The sequence below is a fragment of the Scardinius erythrophthalmus genome (assembly GCF_964197995.2).
Source record: "Scardinius erythrophthalmus genome assembly, chromosome: 15".
Lineage (NCBI taxonomy): Eukaryota > Metazoa > Chordata > Actinopteri > Cypriniformes > Leuciscidae > Scardinius > Scardinius erythrophthalmus.
In genome coordinates this window covers 24,730,557-24,757,393 of record NC_138235.1, presented here as the reverse complement: position 1 = coordinate 24,757,393, position 26,837 = coordinate 24,730,557, and the positions used below count along the sequence as shown (strand labels likewise).

General features: G+C 40.0%; 1 protein-coding gene across 2 annotated transcripts in view; it reads right to left on the bottom strand.

Annotated features, from left to right (window-relative positions):
- Positions 1–26,837, bottom strand: part of rerea (arginine-glutamic acid dipeptide (RE) repeats a) — a 103,554-nt gene that overhangs the window by 56,195 nt on the left and 20,522 nt on the right. For both annotated transcript variants that reach the window (XM_081385715.1, XM_081385716.1), the window contains exons 2-3: positions 23,372–23,843; positions 12,236–12,306 (exon numbers count right to left, since the gene is read on the bottom strand). In XM_081385715.1, the coding sequence (XP_081241841.1) occupies positions 12,236–12,306; positions 23,372–23,699 (399 nt within the window). In that variant the 5' untranslated portion in view covers positions 23,700–23,843. The remainder of the gene's footprint in view (positions 1–12,235; positions 12,307–23,371; positions 23,844–26,837) is intronic.

Here is a 26,837-nt window from a genome sequence, read left to right as displayed (position 1 = left end):
TAGAGAAGCCTGCCTTTCCTTTTTTAAGATGAAACAGTTGGGTTGAATGCCAGGGCTCAGCGTTCCCAGCTTCAGATGCTAGTAAAGACATCAGAAGAGGGAATTTGCCTGTGATGTGCCAAAAAACAGCATTGTGTCTCTGTGGCAGATTCCGGCAATCCGAGATGAGCAGAACGAAATTAACATAGCCATTCCACCGAGACCCAAATGATTTCTAATGCATAAAAATACTTGACAAATACCCACCTCGCCACCAGCAAAGCAACGGCGGTAGTGCGGGATGGGAAAGACGCGATAATGAAACGTGGCGAGAAAGGCTCTGTTTAATAATTTAGCCTCGCCGTCAAGGATCTGCTATTGATTGTGCTTTCAGGTGTCTTATGAAAATGTTATCTCCAGCCTCGTAGTCTCTCGGCTCCATCTGGCAATGTAATCACCACTCCATACCCCATTGTTGACCCCACACACCTCCATTTTGATTTTACCCCTTGTTCTTGCTCTTCCTCCTCCCTCTATCCCTCTTTCTATCCCTTTGGCCACACAGCTGGTTTCCATAGTAGCGTTTACTGAAAGCACAGAGCTGTTAAAAGCATAAGAGGGAAAGAAAGAGAGAGGGAGGTGCGATGAAAAAAAATAAGAATAAGGTTCTTGATCTTTTTCGAATTGGGTGATAACACAAGTTGACTATTCTCTCTTCCTTTATCTTATTTGGCTACTGTCAAGGTGGAATGTCAAAAGCACTGGTATTTAAGTATGAAAAAATTTATCTAAATAATTACATAAAATACAAAATACATTTAAAATAAGATGTCCAATTATCAGCTCTGTGCATGCAGCCTAATAGGTCTGTCTTAATGCTATTGCTAAAATTAATCAAATTGGAATATTAACAAGACAAACCTTTAAATAAAAGGAGTCCAATTCAGTACCACATTATTCTTTCATGTGTTATTGAAATCGGTATCAAGAAACGTGAAATTACACTGATAATGGTATTGACTACTAAAATTAGTATTGTGACAACCCTATCAATTATGTATTGATTTGTTTTTTTCATTTGTCTAAATGGCTTCATTTTGGAGATGAACTAGAAAATGTGTTTTTCAAAAAAGCACCAAAAACAAACTGATACAAACAGAGCTTCAATTGGTTTTGGAGAGAGGCCCATTTGGAAGCAGTGCAGCATGGGCCATGTGTATTTTGCACAGTGCTAAGTACTAATGTCATTACCACCAGCAGCATTAATGCTTCCTTTAGTGGAATTTTAAGTGTACAGGAGGGAGAAAAAAAAAAAAAAGTCACACACTTCATTCAAGAACATTAATCAAAATGGCCATTAACTTGCAGCATTTCACAGCAGATTTACTTACACAGGCCTCGCGCTTAAAGGGGACATATCATGCTAAATGCACTTTTTTAGCCCTTAAATGCATTTTGTTGTATATTTGGAGTGTTTAGAAGTACAGAAAAGATGAAATTATTCTCTTCAGGTGCTTCGTTGATATCTTTATATTCTGTTTTGGTCATATTTTTCAACCTGTTCCGAATTTTCTGTTATCTATGACGTTTTGTGAACTATCACGTCACAGTATTTGCAGCGGAACTGCCAAATAAGGACATTGACTTCCGGCCCAACACTTCGAGCGATCCGCCATTATTATTTCTCGCTGCAATTTTGTAGTCCAAGCTAAAGGATGCAGAAGTTACAAGAGGGTAAGTTAAAATGATCGGTTGTTGGATGTAGTAACCCACACGCTTCATTACACCGTCTAATATAGATGAACTGCCGCGCTTGTGGCGCATGTTTAACTGAAAGAACGAGCAGAGAGAGAGACCCGGTCTCGCGCGCGCTCGCACTCTCTCTCGGAGCCAGGCGAAAGTGTAAACAAGACATCACCGTCTCCAAACTAGACGCTGTCTTGCTCTCTCTCCCTCGCACATATTAATCAAAATAAATCGACACGGTGGTAAAAGGTCGGAAGACCAAAGTTTCATGTATAAATACAGTAACACACCATTGCGATACATCCATATGAAGACGTTGTTCTGCAGGTTCGTCGTCTTCATTTTCATTTCGCTCCGGCTCCAACTCTGGCTCGAACATCTAAGGCTGGCTGGACAAGTCTTCCGTTGTTGACATTTTGTTAATAACGTGTGAATAAAAAGTTTCTGTGCCGCTAGATAATCCTATCTCTGCTATCAGACTACAAAAATGGCCGAACGGGGTGGAGTTGAACCTCTGCAACCTGGAGAGGGGGCGGGGTATGAAGTGTCTCAATTGTATTTAAAGAGACCGCACCAAAACGAGTTGATCTCAGAAGCACCTCAGAAAAGGGGTAAAAAGGGGGCCTGTGGAGCTATAATAATGAGGAATTCAGACCCAAGCATTGCAGTTCCGCTTTATATAGACCACAAATGTATGATTTATATGTAAAAAGGAACAATTTAAAAGCATGATATGTCTCCTTTAAAGGGCTTTACAGTCAGGTTTTGGGGAGGTGCAACGTCAGAACAATGAAAAGCCAATTCACAAAAACAAAACAAAAAAACAATTGGCTCAAAAAACACTATTTAACTAACATTACAGCCCCCCACAGGAAAATGCATGTTTTAGCATGTTGCTGCTTCTGCTGCTGAATTTAGCATGGTGCGTGATGTCATCCTGCTTGCTTGACAAAAAGTGCACCCCCTCCTACAGCGCTCCCTCAGCGCCCGACACTCGCTGCTAGACCTGTAGCCGCTCTGTAATTCTGCCCTACTCTAAACACGCAACCCTGCAGACAAAGTGCAAGCAGGGATATTTCAATCACGCGCTCCCGAGCAGAGATGCAGCGGAGGCTCTCTGGCTGCCAGCAGAGCCCACATTGCCAGAGGTGCTTTTTCAGAGCCGCACACAATAAGGGCACAACAAAAACCTGGGGGCCACTTGTGAGAAACGCACCTTTACATATTTATACATGCAAATGTGCCGGCTCATTTTCAGCGGCTGAGCGGGCAGAGGAGTGGCGGGCAGAGGAGTGACGGGCGGGGGGGGAGGGCGCGCACACGTCGAGTGTAACGCTGGGAGACATAGAAAAAGCACAGCCACCCGTCCACACAGAGCCTCTTAATGACTGCAGGCTCCCTGATGTAAAGATGGCAGCGGCTGCCGCTCCACTCAATAAATATTAACAAGAACTGCGACTGATGGCGCTGCTCACTGATCCATAATTGCATTTCAAAATGTTGGAGCTTGTGTGTGTGTGTGTGTGTGTGTGTGGGGGGGGGGGGGGCTCCAACAACCTACGCAACTCCCACCCCCAGGCCGGATGAGGATTTAATCAGAGGTGCAGAGGGCAATTTATTGAGACACAGGCCATCATTACACTTTTAAAGGGACAGGTCATCCAGAAAATAAAACTCTCATTTACTCACCCTCATGTTGTTCCAAAACTGTGAGATCATTTTCTGTGGAACAAATATTTCGGAATGAGTCTCAATATATTTTTGTGCATACAATGAAAGTCACTGGTATCAAATGCTGCTTTGGGTGCCATTGACTTTCAAAAAATGTGTTTTGCAGACAAAAGTCATACAAGGTTTGAACGGCCTGAGGGTGAGTAAATGACAACTCTCATTGTTGGGTGAATGAATTCCTTTAATGTTATGTTCAATCTATTTCCTGCTTGCAAGGACGAATTATGTTGGTAAGAGTATTTTCGCTGATTTTTCATCTAATCGTTAACGTTCATTTTTTGTGGCGCGTAGGCAACCTTACGGTTTGTAAAAATATGCACGGGGGCATTACACGCACACATCTCTTCCTAAACCCACTTTTATGATCATTCATGCATGTATGCACATATATTTGCATCTTCATGAAAGCGTTTTAATTAAAGCTTTGAATCATTAGCTTTTGAGGGCGCAGAGATAAGCACAAAAACCATCAGGAGTGAATTACACTGGGAGTTTATTTGCATTCCATGAACGCAGGATCCAATGCATTAGGTTGAGCTGGCAGTGGGGCTTATCAAACACTCAAACCGCATGCCCTAATCAACAATATCCGCATTGCCAATAATCAATAGTCTGTTAATTGCCATTTCACAGCTAGAGTGCAGATGCATGGGTCAATGCAGGGCCAGTTCAGATTGCGGTGTCCTTGCCATCCACCAAGCTATTGTTTCAAATGAATCATTATGGGTCTATGTATAGCGCGGCTCAATGAGCAAGCCATGTCTGGAATAATGGCGCTTTAGCTGACAGATGAAACACGGTTTTCACGTTTTCAGATTTGGAGGGAAAATCTAAATGGATTTAAAAACGGTCAAATGTGTTAAACAGAGCTGACAGTAATATAACTGAACAAATCAGATTAGCTAAAAATAAACATTTATAGAACTGTGAAAGATGGGCATTCTAATGTCTCAGAAATCTGTCATGTCAAGACTTCCCCAAATCTTCAAGATCTCATTCTCACAAGCTAGATAGAAAAACAACCTCAAGATAAAAAGCCTGTCTGTGATTTCATTAGCATGTGAGTTGGGTTTCTACCCAAATGTTTCACATAAAAAATATTTCTAAAAGTTTGACTAAAGAGATTTAGGCAAAACATTGCTGCATTGTGCAGATTATCAAAATTGCACATTAGGCAGGTTTTGCATCAACTTCTCCAATACATATAAAATACTAAAAGGTAAAGTAAATATGAATATATAAACTAATATAGGGCATATATTTAATGAAATGCTCCACTCTAGAGTTCATTTCTCTGGTGAACTAACATGCTGTGGACACTAAATAACTTGCCTGAGGTAAATGTTATGCTACGTGAGATATTATTCTCACTTGAATATTTGAATTCTCACTTATTATTAACAGTTTGATGCATCTGAAATACTGATTGAGAAATTACACATGAACATATCATTGCATAGATCGTCTCCTGTGGTTTTCCTGTTGTGGCGGTTAGCAAACAGCGTTACTGCATGCGCCCCCTTCTGGATTGGAGTGTGGATCGCCTGTGACTGACTGTTTTTGTCGCTCGAACGTCAGGGTACCGTTAAACCCCTACTTAATGCGTATAGTATTTTAGCCAAAACTCCAGAAAAACCACCACAACCTGAACTTATTAACCTGTAAACTTATGCTTTATGCACATTGCACATGTGAGATTATTATCATATGAAGTGCTTTAATTCAAGGTTTCTTAAAAGGATAGTTCACCCAAAAATTTGAATTGTCATTTACACCCTCATGTCTTTCCAAACCTGCATGTCTTATTCATTTGCATTACACACACATACAGATACTTTAAAGAATGCTTTGACTGTCCATACAATGAAACATTTTTCAAAATATCTTTTACTTTCCACAGAAGAAAAAGTCATACAGGTTTGGAACGACATTACGTTGTAAATGACAAATTTCATTTCAGCAAAAATTCTAAAATTTGACCACAATGAATAACAACCTGTCCTTTTGCTCTGTCCTGCTGCTGTGCTTCATTGGAAATCATGAGTTCTTTTTGATAATTGTATTGTACATCACACCTAATTAAATGTCCATAAGCACCAATACAGCGAGAAGAGCAGGGCATTTCTGCTTGCGCCCGAGCCCCCAGAGGCAAGCAGCAATCACTCCATTAGAGGCAGCGCTGTGCTGCAGCTGAGCTGGCCAATATCAGCAAATTAGTTTAGCCACGGGGATGGGGGAAGGGTGTCACGGCAACACACACCGACAACAACAGTGTCAGTCATCGGGCATATGCAGCCGGCCCAAATTAACAGGAGGAACAAGTGAGGGAGGCAGACAGAGACAAAGAGGGTAGAGCTGGAGACTGTGATTGACTTGAGGATAAAGGCTTGTGGTGTTTATGATCGATTCGGTGCTGAATTGTCTGTGTCTGAGCAACCCCTGAGAGATCTTTCTCTTTCTGTCTTACCTCTTCTCCTCAAAGGCGACAACGTCTCAAGGCTGTTTCCAGCCAATAGTGTGTCAACAGGACTCGCTGCATAGCTGCTTTTCCTATTAGCAACAGATACTTAACTGAATGTGTCACCCTCATCACATTAATACAGCATATGTCTTATGCACAGCACTAATGGGCTGAGGCCGTAAAATAAATACACAGAGGCTGTCCGTGTCCTTGAAATCAGTATGCACCGCTGGCTTTTAGACACACAAAATGGTGCTGAGCTAACAGCGGCCCAGTATCATACCTGAACTGAAGGAAAGTCCTGTTTTGTAGAAGATACAAGTATAGCTCGTCTCTACTTGAGAAAGACAAATCTTCAAAACTACATAAGATTGTTTAAAGGGAACAATGTTTTAAAAGAGCAATAAAATCTTACTATGGTATCATGAATGTTGCTGTTTTAGCTCAAAACTCTCACTCACACACATAAAAAAACACAAATTATTCTGGTTCAGCTATAACAGTTACCTCCCATTCATCTCAAAAGACTCAACCAAGCCAGTTGTAGTTAAATCACAACACTACAAACTTATGTATAAAAAAAAATATATATATGGCAAAAAGACACAAGGTACAAGACTCTTCCACAAAGGTTCATGGGATTGAACACAATCAAATGAGAAAAATAACAATATAAAAATATTAAATTCTAAATCAGGCATCATTCAAATAAAATACTCAAATGTATTCCTGTGTTGGTTAAGCTGAATTTTCAGCAGCCACACTCTAGTCTTCAGTGTCACATGATCCTTCAGAAACCATTCTAATATGCTGATTTGGTTCTCAAGAAACATTTATATCAATGTAGAAAAATAAGTTGCTGCATTATACTTCTGTGGAAAGTGATTTCCCCCCCCCCCCAGGATTCTTTGATGAATATGAATATTTGGTCAATAGAAATTATACATTTTGCACTCAAATTCATGGGGCTTTCATTCCAACTAAGGCAAGTGTGCGCTTGCGTGAATGTAAAAGATGGCGAGACAGACAGAAGAGATGCATATGGCAGCTACTTATTCCCACCCCTTTTTACCCCAGCTAATCTCTTTTATTCTGTATTTACCACAGTAATGTTTACACAAGCTGAGGAGAGCTCAGTCAGCTGTGCCTTAATCACAGTGTGTGTGTGTGTGAAGGAGTGACTGTGTGCGCTCACAAACAAGGGTGGAGGCACCTGTCTTTGTACATCTTTAAGCCCGTTTAAGCAGGAGGCTCATTCAGAATATCAATATGATTGAGGGGGAAAAGGAAAAGGTTGAGTGAAAAGCGTGTCAATTAAGGGTTTAATTTGGACTGAGTGAAGGGTGGAAACATCTCTGTGACAGTGTGAAGGTCTGTGGGTGTGTGTGCATCAAGATACAAGCGCACACACGGCACAAAAAAAAAAAATATCGCTCAAAGAGGGCGGAGAGATCGATTGCAGCATGCAGGTTTTCTCTGCGGTGCTAACTGGATTCCCAAGTCATTAGATAAAGTACACGGGGTGACGTTGTTCAACCCTTAAGACTAGAGGAGAACCATATTAATGAGGTTGTTTTGCCAGAAGCGAGGCAATTTCCTCACCTTGCGGCGGAAGAGGGTTGCTGAGTGAGGCTCACGTGACGCTGCAAGAAACAGAAGCTCTCGAACACACGATAGCAAAAATACGGCTAAAGCAGCGTGTGAGTCGGCCGCAGAAACCGATCCTCCAGAGAGCCATGATTGTTACGCATGTAATGAATTCACTTTATTATGTAGAACCACTCAGTAAATCCGCTAATGCTGGAACCTTTCCGATATCCTCATTTACCATTGTGGCCTGCTATCCCTATCTGCCCTGCTCAATACAAGTGAATGAATCAACCCAGTGTTAAAAGCTAAGAAAGGGAGAGAATGCATAAGAAGGGCCGTCTAAGAGGGGGGTAAGGGGGTCAGGGCAATTGACCTTAAGGCTTTTCTAACATTTCAGTGGACAGATGCTCGCAACCCAATTAAGAGGAGAGGGGTGACAGCAGGTGTTCAGAGGTGAGCATCTGAGCTGTAGCTGCACATCCATTACAGTTGTTTCAACTGAACTGAACATTGCCACAACCATGAAACAATCATATTCTACACGTTAACAAAAACTAAACAAACGCAGTGCATTTACAAACATTTAGAACTAAACTTTAATACATTTAATTTTAAATTTAAATTAAATAAACACAAGTAAATACTAAAAGCACGACAAGTAGTGTACTTAAGTTACAATAATGCTCACACACACACCCACACACACTGTAATTGTTAAAATAGTGGATGCCTTTTTTATTACTAGCTTTTGTGTTTGCCTCCCTTCGCCATTTTACGCTAGCGAGGCAAGCGCGTATGTGACAAATGACTTGAGAGAAACGGCTATAATCAATTATGGTCTGTGGGTGGTCCGCATCGATGCGGAATGATCCACGTCTGCAATGCAATGTATTGTAGAAACAATTATAAAATGCAGTCTCTCCAACTAGCCACTTTGGCAGGTTCAATTTTATATATACATTTTTCAATTGTAGTCTTTTAAAAAGGCATCTGAAATAATAAACTAAGTGCAATGCGGTTTTGTCAAAAATTAAGATTTTCGATACATATTTATGCTGAAACATCTGAAACGCTTCCAATACTCATGTTCCACCAAATAGATACCAGCTGCGATACACAGCCAATCTCTCATGGGCTGTGTCAGAAATCGCATACTCTCGAGTAGGTACTTATATTGAATAATTAATTACTTCATGACTGCTAAAAAAGTACATTCTATATAGTATCACTGTGTGTAGTAAGACTGTTATCCGGACGTACTATATACGCCATGTTGTCATTATCATGTGACCTACCAGCGTCAGTTGTCGCTTCACTGCCATTCACAAATCATCTCCCGTGGCCTCATGGGATTGTAAAGTGTTCATAGTATGCACACTTCAGAATGTCGCCAGAAATAGTAGGTCATCCGGGTACTTATTTTTTGGGTGAACTAACTCTTTAAGGGGATTTCCCATGATAGTACTAGTCAATGCATTTTAAAGTCCGCGTGAACCGGAAGTTGCAAACGACTTTTCTCCAGTGCTGTGACGTATTTCCCAGTGAAACGGAATATTGAACAGAGGGCAGGGTTTTACTCTAGCGCTCCTCCTCTCAATCTCTCGCTCATTACAGACTAACGATTTGAGGGGAGTGGTTAAGCGTTTCCCAACCCAAGTCCTCAAACCTACATCATCAGAGAAGGGACGCCATTCCAGACCGGAAATAACTTTTCAGACTTTGATTTAAGATTACAATGGCAAACTTTTTTTTTCTGTGTTTTAACTTGCATGGATTAATTGTTCACCACAAGACTAGTAATATGCGCTAACAAAGTAAATAGGGTCAATTTTGATTTCAGCTGGACTTTAAAGTTGTGTCTTATTGTTTACAACCTTGTTTCACTCCCTCCTTTTCAATATAAAAGTCTTTGCTACTGACTCACTCATAGAGACAGTCTTTGCTGCCATCTAATGGTGTAATAATGTAGCTAACTTTCACTGAAGTCGACATCACAATCACTAACGGACCCTTTCTCAATACCAAATATGGTTATTTATATAAAATTATATTTATCGAAAAATAATATTTAAATAAACAATATTAGCCATTAAAAAATAGAATTACTTTGTACAATAGGAAATAAACAAGTTAAGCTAGTTATAGTTCAGTTAAATAACAATATAAAGTTATGAAACTTAACTTTGCCCTTAGCCAAATCGATTTGCTCAGAAACAAGTAACAGATTAACAAGACAAAAGATTGCACGTTTGATATACTCAAAATGAATTTGATATACTCAAAACGCTGTTTAAATATAAGTTGCATATTTGAGGTCTAAATGGCCTAAAAAAACCTTAAAACTACATTCTGTGACAATATTAGGGGTGCACGATTCAGAAAATGTCACGATTCGATTCGATATCGATTTTTAGGCTCAAGATTCGATTCAAAACCGATTCTCGATTCAAAAAAACGATTCACAGCATGTAGATGACATTTACAAAAAAAATGTAAAAAAAATTAAAACAGTTGTATGTTAAGAATTTTAAACTAATATAACTTCAAAACATGTAAGTAGCAAATAATAAAGAGGAGCATAGAAACAAACAAACAAATAGTGCTTTCAGTAGCCTATTTAAGATTATCTGAACGTTTTCCATTCAAGAACTGTGAGTGATTTTTCTTCATCTTTACTGTTGTTTTTTTACTATGACATCATAGACTGCGGGAGATCTGCATTCACGCACAGATCTCTTTTAAAATATAAGAAGTAAAGTGGTTTGTCCTGTCCGTTTAATGTCCTTAAGACATAACTGGCTGTGTTTACGTTAATTTTGCACAAGTATATTAAACCACTTAAATCACGATGCATCGATGGATTGAATTTTTCTCCCACCCCTAGACAATATCTATCTATCTATCTATCTATCTATCTATCTATCTATCTATCTATCTATCTATCTATCTATCTATCTATCTATCTATCTATCTATCTATCTATCTATCTATCTATCTATCTATCTATCTATCTATCTATCTATCTATCTATCTATCTATCTATCTATCTATCTATCTATCTATCTATCTATCTATCTATCTATCTATCTATCCATCCATCCATCCATCCATCCATCCATCCATCCATCCATCCATCCATCCATCCATCCATCCATCCATCCATCCATCCATCCATCCATCCATCCATCCATCCATCCATCCATCCATCCATCCATCCATCCATCCATCCATCCATCCATCCATCCATCCATCCATCCATCCATCTATTAATAATATTAATTAATAAGACATCACAAACTAGTTGACCCCACTAATTGACTACTCAACAATATGACTAGTTTATCATCACAACCTAATTACATGACAAACCAGTATCCAATCAACTTCACAGGCAACAACATGGATGAGCATCGACTAATAAGATGGATTAAGGTGGTAAAAGCTAGAAAGGAAGGCCAGTGAAGTCTTGTAACATTTACAGCCATCAGACAAAGACCCCTAGATCTGCACTTAATCAAGGTGAAGATAATCACGAAACATACTATATGTTATTCTTGGCAAGAGCAAGATTCTGCTGCCCTCAGCACTCTTCCGAGCAATCCGATTACAGGCTGCTTGGATGCCCGAGCTCTGGCACACTCTCCCCTACCTACCCTCCCTTCCTCTGCACATCATTCTAACTCATCCAGCCAGCCCTGAACCCCCCACTTCAGCTCCTGCGGCTGTCATAAGCCATTCTGCCCCGTGTCCACCCCCTCCCATCAGCACCTTAGCTGTTCAGTACCATTAACAAAGCCTCATGGGTCTTCCTCCACACACTCTACAAGGGGGGGTGGCGGGTAAAACCAAAGGACCTCTTGGCTAATTGTGTCCTACTGTGGGGAAATAGCCATTAGAAAAGCCATAATGTGCTTATTTACTTGTGACACAACGTTATCTCAACATAGTGACCATCAAATGAGGCACCCATGGCAAAAAAAAAAAAAAACCCCGGCTGTCTGCGGTTGCTGGGGGAAATAAATCATGGAAATATTGGCCTAATAAAGCACACTGAATCTAAGGTGGTTTTGCACTCTGATCAATGTGTCCTTTGAAGATTCAATCTTTTTAAGAAGCTGATTAATAATCTATATAAAAAGCATCAGCAAAGAGCGGATCAAGTAGCGAGAACTACGATCTGGAAAAGGAGTTTCTCTTTCCCTTTCTCTCGCTTTTTTTTTAATTGATCAATTAACGGCATGTAAAACCAAGCTGGCGCTACAACGTAAACATGTGTGAGCTAGACGGGGCTTTGTAGAGAATATCTGGTGCTCCGCTTCACACAAGCTAATTAAACTTGTAAATCTCAGTGTGTTGCAGGCTGATTTTCCTATAGAGTAAAAAAAAAAAAAACGGCATTAAAAGTAGAAAAAAGCCAACTGTCAGCACAATTCATTTCCAAAAAAAAAAAAACCCCTCATAAGCCTGGTTAACCAAGTGTAAAGGAAAATCTAAACGTATGAAACTTAATTTTCAACAATGTAGCAGAATTGCACCTGGACATCAACAGCAACTGGCCATCTCATTGCAAAACCATACTGAAATTAAAGCAATTACCAACATCAAACGCCCATGTTTGATATTGTTTCTGACTTATAGAAAAAGATAACAAATGAAACACAATGGCAACACAGTTACACAAGGGCGAGTGGAGAGTGAGCCTTGATCTGAAAAGCAGAGTCAACTCACCAGCTTGAAGTCCTGAATGCTACAGATGAAGTAGGGTGTGTTCGGCCGTCGGCTCTCTATGTACACACAATCTGTGAGGATGACAGAAAAAAAAAAAAAAAAGAGTGTTACCAACATCATCTAGACTGTCAGATAAGATCTCAATTTTTTGAATTTCTCAAACCTGCACAAAATCGGTTTCCCTTTGTAAAACACAACTGGAATGCGAGTAATAGGATTAAATAGCTTTTGGATGCAGGACTGTCCGCCCTTTCCAGAACAAACATCAAGGGGAGTCTGAGAAAGAAGGTCAGTATTGTTCCAACAATTATGTGATGGCAGGGGTTTTTGTAGAGGAGAAAACACAATAACCCAACACAAGAGACAATGTGAAGCTGATACGATGCAAAACGTATCCTAAATTACACAAAAATGATGTAACTTTTTCTCCTCTGAAGTGAAGCTGAGCAGAGGGCCTCTGTGTTTAAATTAAATGTGACTAGTGGTATGGCCAGGTCATGAACCTTCGTCTCCTTAACAAAAACATTCACACTGCACAGCCCCAACAAGAGAAAGCAGCTTTAGCTAAGGAGACACACATACACGCACATACTTCCTTCCTCTGCGGTCAATCTGCCAAACATTTGTAGAGTGCGGGGGATGAAAAGATCACCCTCTTGTTCCACCCGCTTCTCCGCAGAGAGACAATCTGAGGCGCTCTTGAAATGGAAAATACTTCAGCGCTGTGCTGTACCGACATCAAAATTACTGTGAGTTTTTTTTGGGGGGGGGGGGCTGGGAAACGATGTCTGTTTAAAAGAAAGGGAGTGTTCAAGCTGTTTGCTAGATAAGAATCTTATTTACACCTCTAGTTTGAAGACAAGCATTCTTTGATAGTTCAAATGTGTTGAAAACACAAAGACTGCTGTGCTCGGATGCTTGGATCACCCTCTGTCAGACTCTGAGGTGCCAGCCGCTGCTCCATTCAAAACATTCATTACATTACAATACTATTTCACTATACAAATCCATTTTACACTGGCATCCAAGCCGGTATTTATGTTACCTACACCTGCACCGTTCAGCTTGAGATGAGGTGATGGGATTGCTGTGGTTTCAAGTCAACATGAAATCAAAACTGATCTTTTTTACTTTAACCCTAAAAAGGGCAAAACCATAAAGAGACATCAGAAAATACTTTAGTGCTATTTTCTATTTCTGTTATATTTCTATTTTCTTATTAGGACACAAATAATACAATTTCATGATTTTTTTCTTGTTTCTTTCTTGTTTTAATTTTTATATCCCCCAGGATACATCACCCCTTTGGGGGTTTAAATTCATTGGAAAAAAATATGCTTGTTTGGCTTTTTTTTTATGTATTAATTTAACTTAAAGTAAATATTATTTAACATAATTTTACAAAGAATAAGTATAATGCCCATTTATGCATATACTATTAGCCAACTACTAAGTTGCCAGAGCCCATAGCTTCATTGGAAGGGGGCTCAAAGCCCCAGGTGGAAAAACTACTGCCTGACACTGTCCCTTCCTTCTGCCATAGAAAGTTTAGACAAATTGCCTGAAAAAAATCCATGTATTGTTGATCTAAAACTGATTTCAATATAGCTAACTAAATGACTATTAATGACTAAATGACTGAATATAATTAAGTATTGAACTGATTTTCTAAAATCCTGGGGGATAGAAAACATTTACATACATACAGATGTAAAAAATTTCAACAAATGTAATAAGCTAACACTTAAAAACAACTTTTTAAACACGCAAGTCCCCTCCAAATATTGTAAATATGTGAAATATATCAACTTTTATCTGAAGGCGAGTAGATTTCCCACTACAGGTGGTTATGTTGTTTTTAAACGTTGAATGAACAAAGTCACCAGATCTAAATATTCACAACAAACACCCTTTCAACATGAAACCAAGAAATGAGACCTACACTTTCACTGCCTCTTCCCACAGCCTCTCAAATGTTTGTATCCCCCAGGATACAAAAACCTTTTTAAGGTTCATAGACATTCCTAGTGCCAAATTTGTCCATAAAATGTAATCAAAATGTAATAACTTGCTCCACCTCTGAAATGACTTTAGTTTTCTGATGACATCACCTAGGCCATCCGGTCTATTAGATAATGTTAAACAACAGCTCACTAGCTATTTTGCATTCAAGCCCAGCTAAATTTGTGTTGGGACCTGTCACTATTCACAATCCAATCAACTTCTAGGTCTTACCATTACATTTTTTCTCATTGAATATACTGTTTCAGTTAAAAGTCACTGTACAAAATTAAAACGGTTCACGAATGTCATTTCATGTTGACTTTAACCTACAAATAATTAATGCATAATGACCTAGGTGATGTCATCAGAGGCGGAGCAAGTTATTAAATGGATTTTCTGATGACATCACCTTGGCCAAGTAGCTATTTCACATTCAAGTCTTGCTAAATTCAGGTAGGGACTGCCCACATTTCATGATCCAATCAACTTCTGGTCACAAATGCCATTTCATGTTGACTTTTAAAAGCAATTTAAAAATGTAAAACAGTTGACTTAAACACAATTTAAAATTTTAAAAGCAGAGATCAAACATCAGCTCTCAGGTCACATCATACGTTAGCTAATAGCAAGCAGGATGTTAAAAAGTTGCTTATCAGAAAGCTGAATTCAAAAATCATTACAGATTCCTGAACCCATGATTCATTCACACTTCCTGGCTCATAAACAAAGGCCATGGCGCGTGTTAAAAACACAAGTTGTGCATTAACAAGCAAGTGCGACTCCACCATCTTGTCTCCAGTTTCCTAAAGTCGTAAGCAACACTCGTGTGTGTTGATGAAGGGGTTGAGCCTCACAGTTACCCGGCAGCCATATCTGAACACACAGCTTCTGGAGCGTGGCACAAACACACTCTCACACCATAGCGAGGATAGAAGCCTGTGTGAGTGTGTGTCATTGCTCTAAGCACAGATGTGGAGATGCTAGAAGTCTTTGTGTCTCCATAGTGCTAAAACTGCAAGGAGATAAATGTTTATCTGAACACTTCAGTATTCCAGGGATGAATCCACGTAGCATGGGCTGAGGCGGCTAAAAGCTACTACTAACAAAAGGAGAGTGATTCTGTTCCAGCCTTCTTAGTGCACATCTTTTATTTATTTGTTTTGCCTGGTGCTGTTATTGATCTTGTTGTGTTTATCTGTTCAATGCAGCAGGCGGAATAAAGATATTTAATAGTCTGAGCACATTGTAAACCATTTGTTGGGAGTGTGTGTGTGTGTGTTAAGAATGCAAGGGGGCCATTTTGAGTGGGTTGCATGTGTGACAGGAAAGGCTCGTTATCAGAGCTGGTCCGCACAGGGTATTCTAAGGCTTTATAGCGTGTTAGTGGGCTGGGCTGAGCTCTGTCCGACTGTTTCTACCTGCGCTCATCCTCTCATTTACAAGATAACGTAAGTGATATCTATCACTACTGTGACTGACAGCCTTCCATGGAGGGGGAGGGGAGGCTGAAGAACAAAAGAGACAAATCTCAATGAAATGAGATGACATGTTTCAGAACATCCCAGGCGGCGTTGAGGGGGATTTACCTTTGAGAACTGCGGCTTATAGTCTCTTAACCCGGCTGGTAGATTCATTTAGAGGAAATGGATTCCCAACATTCTGACAAGGCAATAGATGTCTGTGCTGTGAGCCGTAAGGAAAATACTGAGGTATAAAGATCTGGTTTAAAATGCTTCCTAGGGTAAATGAAACTGTAAACATGACTTTAGCCTATTTCTAGGGAATAAAGCCACAAAAACATTTTTCACTATTTATGTATTTTTCAAAATAATTCAAGGGACAGTTTACCCAAAATATTTTGAAGAATATGGGTAATCAAACAGTTGATGGGCCCCATTGACTTCCATAGTATGGAAGAAACAAAAAATACTATGGAAGTCAATGAGGTCCACCAACTGTTTGGTTACTGAAATTCTTCAAAATATCTTCTCTTGTGTTCAACAGAAGAAAGAAATTCATTCAGGTTTGGAAAAACTTGTGGGTTAGTAAATGACAATTTAAATTTTTGGGTGAATTATCCCTTTAATTATATTTAATCATTTTTATTTAATTACTCCAATATTAAATAAAATGAACTAAATTACAACAATTCTTTGATTATTACAATTATATCAAAAACAACATGTATCATTGTTCAGCTTATTTTTCCAGTCATTTCAATAAGAATCCACATGATTGGGAATTTCACGTGAGGGGAAAAAGATTTCCCCATGTAGATTTTGCATCGTGTTCAACTTGGTCACACAGATTCGCTGCATTGGCCAATAGAAAGCTGCTTGGTTTGAAAGTGAGCTGTGCTTCATACATCTATACCACTGAAATTAAATAATGGACCTTTTATGCCCTCAACATTTAGCTAATGTGGACCCACATTAACATTATGACAAGTTTAAATCAAAGATGTTATTAATGCCACCATTTGCGGTCTCGAAATGTAACGAGAAATATGCTGGCCAAATAATAAAGCAATGTGACATATTGATATTTTAAAAAAAGACAGAAAACCATTGCTAAATCTGCAAAAAAAATAAAAAAACAGCCAAGAAAATGTGTTTTTTAAACAACCCAAAAGGTACTTTTCCCACCCATCTGTGAAACTCATTTCCAAACAAAAGGTCCTCGGGAGATAAATTGTATTTAATATTTTACAATAATGACACTCCTCCCTGGCCGTGAAGAGTTGCGAGGCTGTAATTTGCATTGTACTTTGAGAGCGGACCTTAAAGACTCCAATCTGTTCAGCTGCGTTCCAGCCATTTTGTGTTTTTAGAGAAGCCCCTCTCCATCAGAGAGTGAGCAGGCAGAGAATAAAGGGAAAGAGACCAAAAGAAAAAGAGAGAGAGGAGGGTCTGGGGGAGGGGTGTATAGGATTTAAGGGGATATGTGCAGTTCTAGGGGCTTTGTGGACTCCCAAATGCCTCCCACAGGCCACAGGTCCCAGCTCTCTCTCTCTCTCTCTCTCTCTCTCTGTCTCTCACACAGTCTCTTTACCTGACTCTCTCACTCTCTCTCTTAGTGGCCTGAAGAGAACAGAAGGGTGGGGGCTTTGCAAACAGCACAGATCCATTATCGACCACTCCACTGAAGCAGCCTGGCCTCATCCTAAGATTGAGATTTATTGAGCTGAAGAAATAGTCCATCACACGCCGAGATGCGTTCACACGCACGCGCACCCGTACTTAAAGAAACTGACAAAACACCCTAGCGGATGTTAGAAGTTGATCTGTTTGCAGCTATTATTTCTTAATGTATTGTCATCCGTCACTTAGCAACATGAATATTCATGCAGAAAGGGAAGAGGGGTAGCACTCATCCAATCGTCCTCCTTTTCCGCCGAGGCTTATTGTTCACTCAGCCATTCTTCTAAACCGGTAAAGCGTGGCTAATTTAAAACACACCTTTACCGATGAAAGAAACCTGCCCTGCTTTCCGTGTCAATCCATTTGCTGTTTTAATCCACTCCACCTCCAAGGAGAAAGGTTGAGACACAAAAAGGCTAAAGTAAAATATTAATATTTCACAAGCGCTCAGCTGTTACCTTCGATAATACCTTCTGCTAGGTGACGTCTTGGCTCATTGTTAAATGCAGACACTCGCTGTGGTCATGCTTATCTTGAAATTAAAGTAGCCAGAGCAATGCAATAATGAAATGGTACTAGGGGGTTTGGACAAGGAACTGACTTCACACTCCACGCGTCACATTCACACCCCTCTTCCTACATGACCGACAAGCGGCGAAGTGTCGACCTACGCCACTCGTGTCACATCGTACTGGGAAGTACTTCAGTGCAGGTGCTTCAGCTGGCACCAATGCCCCGTGTCAGGAGGAACAGCCCGGTCTTAACCCTGCTCATCCAATTTACACTGCTGCTCATTTCCTTCGCCTTGAGATCTGCAGCTTCAAACATACACACACAAACTTGTTCTGCTCTTCTACCATATCCACCATTTCAAGTTTGTAAATTTTTGCCCCATCTCGTAGCAGGAGATTAATACCTTCAGCCTGAATTATCAAACCTTATGCAGCTTTGCCCTCAGAGTAGCAGGCAGGAAAAAGCTGACTCCCTCTGGGCCGGGAACAGAAGCCGTTTGACAAGTGTGGTACACTTAGTCTGTAGCAGCTTTCTAATTTGTAATTGGCAGGTGGTTCAATTTCACAAAAGCCTACAGTCTCCCTGTCATACAATGCTACATGGGGGGAAATTTCAGAATATATCTGGCTCTTTTATTTCCAGCTATCGGCTTGGTAGGAATTTCTCTGCGCACTGTTTGAAATGTTGTAAAGGAAGAATTTCAGTGACAGTTAAGCCTTTTATTTTGGGAAGAATAAAACTTGACACATGGGGTTTAAAACCAAGAAACAAACAAAAGCGGCTAACAATATATGATTGTCTGTACATCTTAACGTAGATGCATTGTTCAACACTTGCTATTATGCGGAGTAAACCAATCATAAAAGAGTTAAAAAAATATACTATTGTGTTTAAAATTAAACTAATATCAATCATTTTAATTGCTACAAGTGAATTTAGTATGAAAAATGGATAATCATTTTGGAGATCTGCTAAAGATTACAACAGTAAAGAGTACAGTACTAAATTACTGTTTTTAAAGATTAACTTTGAGTGACCATTAGATATCAACTATTGGTACATCCAAATGCCTTCTATTTTTCCTTTTAGATTAATAAATAAAAATCTAAATAAAACAGAAATAAATCACTAAGATAAACAATGTGGTAAAGATGAATCATGCATCCCTAGTCAAAGGCTCACTAACTAAATTATGACCTTTCTGGCACAAAAATCCTTAAAATGAGTGACCCTCCGGAGGAAAATAAATGCTACATGAGTATAAAATGTGGCCCTTTTAATTTCACCCATTTGATTTGATTTGATTTAAACAGCAAAGCTTCTATTCTCCCCTTCAAGACAAGGATACGAGGGTCTCCTTGTCGCCTGCTCTGCTTCTGTCTGCTTTTCATCCCCCATCTCTCTTTCTGTCTGTCTAAATCTTGAGACAGCTGGAAGCAGAGTGGAAGACATGCATGGAAAAGTTGTCTCTCTACATGGGGTGATACTGTTGCTGTCTCCTCAGAAGAGCAACAGGGAGATGAAGACTGCTGCTTGATGACTCACTCAGGTGGTCAAATGCTGTTAGTCTCACCTCGCTGAATAATACATGACTCTAAGCCAAGAGAGAGCCTGGTTTCTCCCCCTGACAACAAACAGAGAAGTTTGTTTCAGCAAAGGCCCGAATGCTCTTTGCGAAGGTGGTGCATGTCCATTTTCACCCCACCATGTCAAGTCTATTGAGTTCATTTTTGACTCAATTCCAGGGAAAGATCGGAAGCTTGTTCGCCTGTTAGTGTTTCTATAATCTCTCTACTGGATCCACTGACAAACATGAAACTTACACCGAGCTGCTAATCAGGCAAAATTGCGAGCAGACAAATAACCAGTCTTGAAATGACATTAGCGAGCTGACAAGGAACCACTCAGGTCTGTATAGAGGTGAGGACGATGTGCTCAAGCTCCCGGTGGAGATTTCAGCCTAACAGAAAAGACTGCAGGCTTTGGGAGCTCCATAATTAGGTGACAGCTGTCCAGACACCCACAGGCAGCCAGAAGAGAGAGAAATAGAGGCCATCTTCAGGGACGTACTCATCCCTACTCAGCCTTTTGTAAATTCATCATCTAGACCTCCACCTCAGTCATAACCCCAACAATAAGCTCTGTTCCAAAACCTAGTAAGCTGTCTTGCCGTCTACTGTCTTTGATCCAATATTTATTAACTTAGCTCAGAACATGCCAAATTTCCTCAAAGAAAAAGAAAATCACTCAACTAATGCTGTAAACTATACAGAGAACCACAGTTGGTACATCATTTTAATATTAAATGTTAAAATTAATTGTTTAACTATTTGTAGGCTACATATAAGTTTTTATAATAAAGTTATAATAAATTTAATGATAATGTTTCTTCTAGTTTTTTTTAATATAAACATTTAAATGGTGTCTGTCATGAAATGGATTTATTCAAAAAGAACAGGTTAAGTAAAACTACAATGAATATGCAATAGCCTAATAAGTGCATATATTTAGCAAAAAATCTCCTCTCGAAGTAACTAGCTGACTAACGAGTTTTCGGACATTGAATGGCTTTTCTGAGGTAAATGTGACATTATTTACAAGCTGTTTTATTGACTCCTTCCTGCAGTTGAAACACTGAGCAATTACATGTGACATGATAGTATCTTTCAACATACCTTCATGTTTATTTTGTGTTGTAACTAGTAAAGCGGAAGATATGATCGGTTCACAAGCACTCTGCTTGAACTGAGGCGCAACAACAAACTGTCAGGCCACAGAGCACCAAACAAGATTGCGACAGCTCGAGAGACTTCTAAGGTCTCACTCCGGTCTATGGGAAAGTAGCCCATTTTGGATTCTTGTGAGGTTTGTGCTTGCAATTTCACCCCGAACCCCTCCCTGCCACTTTGATTTACATAAATGACATTTATTCAAAACGGTGTATTCTGCTGAAAAGCAACTTTGCAGGCATAAAACACTCTCTAGCTAGGCAGCCCACTAGGTTTTGGATGAGAGTTATAATGAGCACAATAAAGCCCACCCCAACCCTCAGCCGAGCCCACTGTGGATATTCACCTCTCTTTATTGTCAGCATTCTCATCACACAGGTGGGAGTGGTACTCATCCAGCCAATCCCGCTTGATGAGCTCTCCATTTTAAAAGCCAAATGGCAGCCAGGGAGACAAATTGCCGTCACAGTACAAGGACATTGGTGTGACTGCAGGTTGTAAAGACGGACTGCAGACAGCCACGGCCAGCTCGCAGAGGCCTGAGTATTGATCTCATGTGTGTATAATCTCCCGGCTGGATCCATAAGCTGCCTCTGTGTAGCGAATATCCGCAAAGCTACAGGGAGCCTGGACACGAGAACGCCACTCAAAGGCCTGATCGATTCAGATGCTTTACTCTTCCTTCCATCCGAGTGGCCCTGTCTGCAATACAAATGCCTCTCCATCTCTCTCTCCCCATCTGTATCACACTCACTCCTTTTCTCCTTCGTTCCTTCCTTCCTCACTCAAGCACAATCCATCTCTCCAACGACGAGACTACATGCCTTATTTGCTTTTTTGCAGACATCCTAATAAATGCACACTAAGCTGGCTATAAAAACATTAGTGGACAAAATGTATGAGGGAAATCTTCGTGTTGGCTTTCAATATTACTTCCTCTTATCTAGTGTCATACGTACACGCGGCCGACTCTCTCGAGCCACAAAAGCAATTATTGTCTTGTTTCAGTTCTCTCCCTTGATTACACTCTCTCTTTTTCCGTTGGCTTCTCGCCGTTTTTAATACCCACTCCAAGGGTGGCCAGTTTTACATATTGTGTGTCACTAGACAAATATAAAAGGATTTAACATTTAGTAGGGTTTAATCCAGCACAGGCTTTGTGTCTACTTAAGCCGCTCGAATCAAATCTGATTGCAATAAGGCTGCAGAAACTGACCGCAAACCGAAGGCATGAACATACAGCAAGGCCTGCACAATTAATCAAAATAAACCGCAAAATGTTTACACATTAAATATATGTGTTGTGTGCCTTTTATAGGCAAGCAGCTCATGAACTAGTTTCAGAGCAGTGCGGTTCGCAGATTTTTATCTTACAGTGAAATATTACAATAGTAATATTTGTTTTTTATATTTATATTTAAAAATGTTATTTATATTTTACATTAATAATAAATAGTCGTAAATATCAATATATTTATGTATATTCACAAATTTGACCAAACTGTACGGCCCTACAAACAAGCACAAAAACATCATTTTAAAAATTGATGGAGAATAAAAAAAATATATATAAAAAAATGCAGTTATCCAAAATACAATGATGTCACTAAAGCATTAACAGATCAGCTATAAGATGTCAAATGAAAGGTTCACACACAGTATAAACAGCATAATGCAACAACTTAATCCTTGGATCCCTAAAACAACAAACAGCATCTATGGCAGTGCAATTACATTTTTTTTTAAATAGCTGCACCTTAAAAAGGGCCTTAGTTATCTTCAAAAACATGGTGACCATCCCATTCTATTCTCTACTGCAGCAGTGACAAAATCAACTAACATGCCTCAGATGTGAGTGATTCAATTCAATCTTATCTAAAGCAGACTGGCGGTACTCTCCAAAACAGAGCAGGGAAGGGGTCTGCTGGGTTATTACTGACAGAGAGCTTCAGCAACTGTGTTTTCAAGGACCTTCAGCAGATAATGCCTCCAACCCGATTCCACTGGGGCAACAGCGCGAGGAAGAGGAGGAGGAGGGGGCAAGCATCACACCATTCCTCACCTTCCCCCTCCGAGCAAACACATATCTGCTCAGCAGAAGAGATGGAGTGGAGAGATGAGATTGGAAATTACACAAATGGCTATAATTTGAAGTCTTCGCATTAAATAACTAAGCATACTGCTTGACCTTTCAGTTGCTGCTAAATAAATGAAAGACACGGCGAGGATGATTTAGAACTATGGCAGCCGTGCTTTGCCCTCTGCCGGAGTGTTGACATTTCCACCCCAGTCTCATGTACAACCAATTTCTAAACAGCAGGTGAAAGAGAGGCCATGTTTACAGCGCAGGAAAAGGTTATTGCTCTGGTCTAGGCTCAATCTCAGCGCCTAATAAAGACCTAATGTGGACCGTTTCGCTTTTTCTGCCACTCACTGAAAAATACAAATAAAAACAAGAATCTTGTGTGCTTTGGAAGGCTAAGTGTGAAAAATATGACCGTTTCAAATATCATCACTGTGATTTCCTCTGCATTTTCATCAAGAAGCAGTGAATGTATTTAGTCAAGCACAGCAGCCAATGTAAATGCATTTTTTTCATCCAAGTAGTGGATGATGTGACATGTTTATGCTACGCTGAAGCACCATTTTCAGCAACACATACAAAATATTGCCAAATACATTTTGCTGTCCAAACAGCATGGTTATTTAATGACAAATACATCTTCAACTTGAGTACAACCAAAACTCACCGCCAGGTCTGTAAACAATGTCATCCTCCGTAATGAAGGAAGTAATCTCGCCGTTCTCCATTCGCTCATAGCGCGACTTCTTTTTCGGCAGCTTCTTCTTATTTTTCTTGCTGCCCTCCTCGGTGTTGGCGGCCCCAGGCGTCTCGTTGTCGTCATCCTCACTGTGTTCGCTCTCAGCATAGTTCTTAGCACCGCCCTCCAGCGTGCAACTTCGCCGAGGCCGCGAGCTCTCGCACTCTCGCATTTTGTCCCGCTTCTCGCGGTCTCTGTCCCGGTCCCGATCCCGCTCGCGCTCCCTCTCCTTGTCCTTCTCTTTGTCGGCAGTCATGATTCGCCACGTGCCTTCTTCTGTCCTCTCACGGCTGGGCCTCCGTGAAAGGTAGACTGTGAGCCTGGGCTTCAGTCTTCTGAATTTACCAATCAAATCCAGGGAAAATTTGGCCACACCAACAACCCCAGTGTTTCAGAAGAGCTGAAGGGAGAGAAAAAAAATGACATTGTTAGAGTAGTTAATGTGACACTTTTTTTGTTCTATTTATTAATTTATTAAAAAATGTATTTAAAAAAAGGCAATCAATCAACACAATTACTTGAATACACCTCTTTGTAATGAATTTCGGGAATAAAATTCATTAAAACATTTTTTTGAAGGGGCAAAAAAAAAAATCAAATGCCACAATGATACAACTATTCTGTTCTCATAATGAAGTTAAAAGCCTCATTTGAAAAAAATATCATAGATAGGACCTGTGCAGACTCTCATGAGTCATCGAGTCTCTTAAAATATTTTTATTTATTTATATTTATCTTTTTATGACAAGGCAAGATTAGATGTAAAATGTAATTTGGTCCATCTTGCTCAATATTCTTTTGAAAATAATGAAGATATGTATACTCATACATTAAAGCCATGTGAAAAAATACCACTTTTTACTTGATAGTTACAACATTAAACGTGCTCTAAATGTGCTTTTCATGTTCCCCAACACACAGTGAGATATTTGTAAAACCAAGGGCCTGTTGATACTCATGCAATCGGTTTAATCAATCACAGCCGGCGAGCAGCGCTGTGACGTCGCACACCAAAAGGAACATCAATCGCCGTCTCTTCCACAGCAGCAGCGCATGTCCTCAGGAGAGCTCTGAGCAAAGCTATATCAAAAAAGCACAAACTTCAAGCTCCCTGCTCTATTCCCCAGCTCATTTCTGCCTGGCGATGAAAAGCGCCACTATGTTTCCCTGCACAGTGGCCTAAACAGGATTCCCCACTGCATTATCAAACAGGCTCAGCTGCACGTTTTACAGGATATTAGGCTTATATAGACGTTTGCACAACTAGCCAGCTAAGGCTATCGAGAATAGAATTTCTTACAAGTAATACATTAGACTGGAATAAGACCTAGTGCTCCCTCCAGGCCACAGTGTTTGTTGGTTGTGGGTTGTGCATGCTGGTCAGGCAACTACAACCTGACCAGAGGCGGCCCTACCTCAGCTAGCACAGCGATCACCCGTGGAAATCAGAACAGACAGGCATGGAGAAGAAACCTGGCAAGAGACTCAGACAGAAAACAGCTTTGGATCAAATCCTGTTTTTACAACGCTCGCTGCTACTTGCCTCTTTTAAGTCAACATTCATGAAAATAAAGATCAATCTTCCATTGGCCGAAAAGTGAGAAGTGAAAAACAATACAAGGCCGCTAATATGAGAGCATGAAATGGCTGCCTAACAATGAAGTGCACTTGAAAGAGTCCACGCCGCTTTCCCCCTCTTCAGTTAAACGGGAAACTAAAGATTACAGCCTCTAGTGCAGCCAAACCTGACAACAGCGAGTGAATTTGGAAATGTGAGGAGCCTGCGGGAGGACAGCAGCAGGACAGAATTGGGCTGTTTGTCAGTGTGAGAGGTGTGTTTATAGAGCAGGTATAAAAATGAAGAGAAATGGCTTATGACAGGCACACTGGTGCAGTTGACAAGCAGCCCTGTCAATGACAGCCTGTCATCTTGAGTAGACGGCCACTGACGGGGCAGCTGCTCCCCTCATCAACCTCAAACACTACAGACTGATTACAGCGCTGCGCCGCCACGTCACGGCCCGATTAATCACCGCATGATAAGTTACCATGCTGACCGCCAGCCTGAACATACAAAAACACACACATTCAAAAATACATAAACCATAAAATCAACTAGACAGTGGGTTGCTCAAATGTATTGTCAACTAAACGATCAGTGAAGAAGTCCTGCACAATTAGACCAGTTTTGAGTTCATCAGACATGTTTCTTAGGGGGCGTTTAAATAGGATACATTCTGGTGTTCAAATACAGCCAGCCAGAGAGCAAGATCATCAAAACACATCACATTTTTTCACTAAAAAAAACAACTATTGCATTATGGGCTCTTAAATACAATGAGATGTGACACGACGGCAAAAAACATGGAATTCATTTTTGGGAAGGTTTTACCATTCAAACAGCTAAAACACAGGATGTAAGTACAGTAATTAATGCACCAATGCTAAAAATTAAAATAAATTAATAAAATCTAGACAGTCAGTCAGTCAATCTGAAATTGTTAGATGAGAAAATATAATGTACAGGTGCTGGTCATAAAATTAGAATATCATCAAAAAGTAGATTTATTTCAAGAATTCAACTTAACAGGTGAAACTAATGAAGTGCTCTGACAATGTCCTGGTAGACGGCTGCGTTGAGTGGACAGCACAGTGGACCAACACCAGCTGATGACATGGCTCCCCAAACCATCACTGACTGTGGAAACGTTATAAATAGCTGTACATACAATTAGAACTGTAACTGATTAAAAATGTAAACAAAAGTAAATAATAATAAAATATATAATACATTATCTAATAATTTCTTTTTTTTTTATTTAAATCAAAAGCAAAAAAAAGAAATCATACAAGCACTACATTGTAAAAGTGTGTGGTTCTCGAATGCTTTGAACAAGCGAGTTTGAAGTCCAGCGAATAAGCCTTTATTTGGAGGCAGCACCTTATGATAGTATTTGGTTATTACAATTTTTATATTACAAGACAATTAATGTGTCATGACAACTAGGGATGCACAGATACTGATACCAGTATCTGTATCGGGCCCGATACTGCGCACTAGTACTTGTATTCATTAAAATGCTCCGATTCCAACAACCGATACCACACAGCGTGTACAGTGTTTGTGTCCAGACAAAGAAACACCAACAACAGAGAGTATAATGGGGATAAATGAGAAGGCTGTCTATGAAGTAAATGTATCTAATTAGTGGAATATTAAACAAAATATAGTAACGGTTATATAGCTGTGGAGCGCGAGCTGATAAGCGGAAAAAAAGAGCAGTGGATTGAACGTGCAGCAGCACAGACGCGCAAACTTCTGTTGAATGCTCTTGGTTGCTGATAGAATGAAAATAACTGAAGGAAATATATAGCTGCTAATCAAATTAAGCCA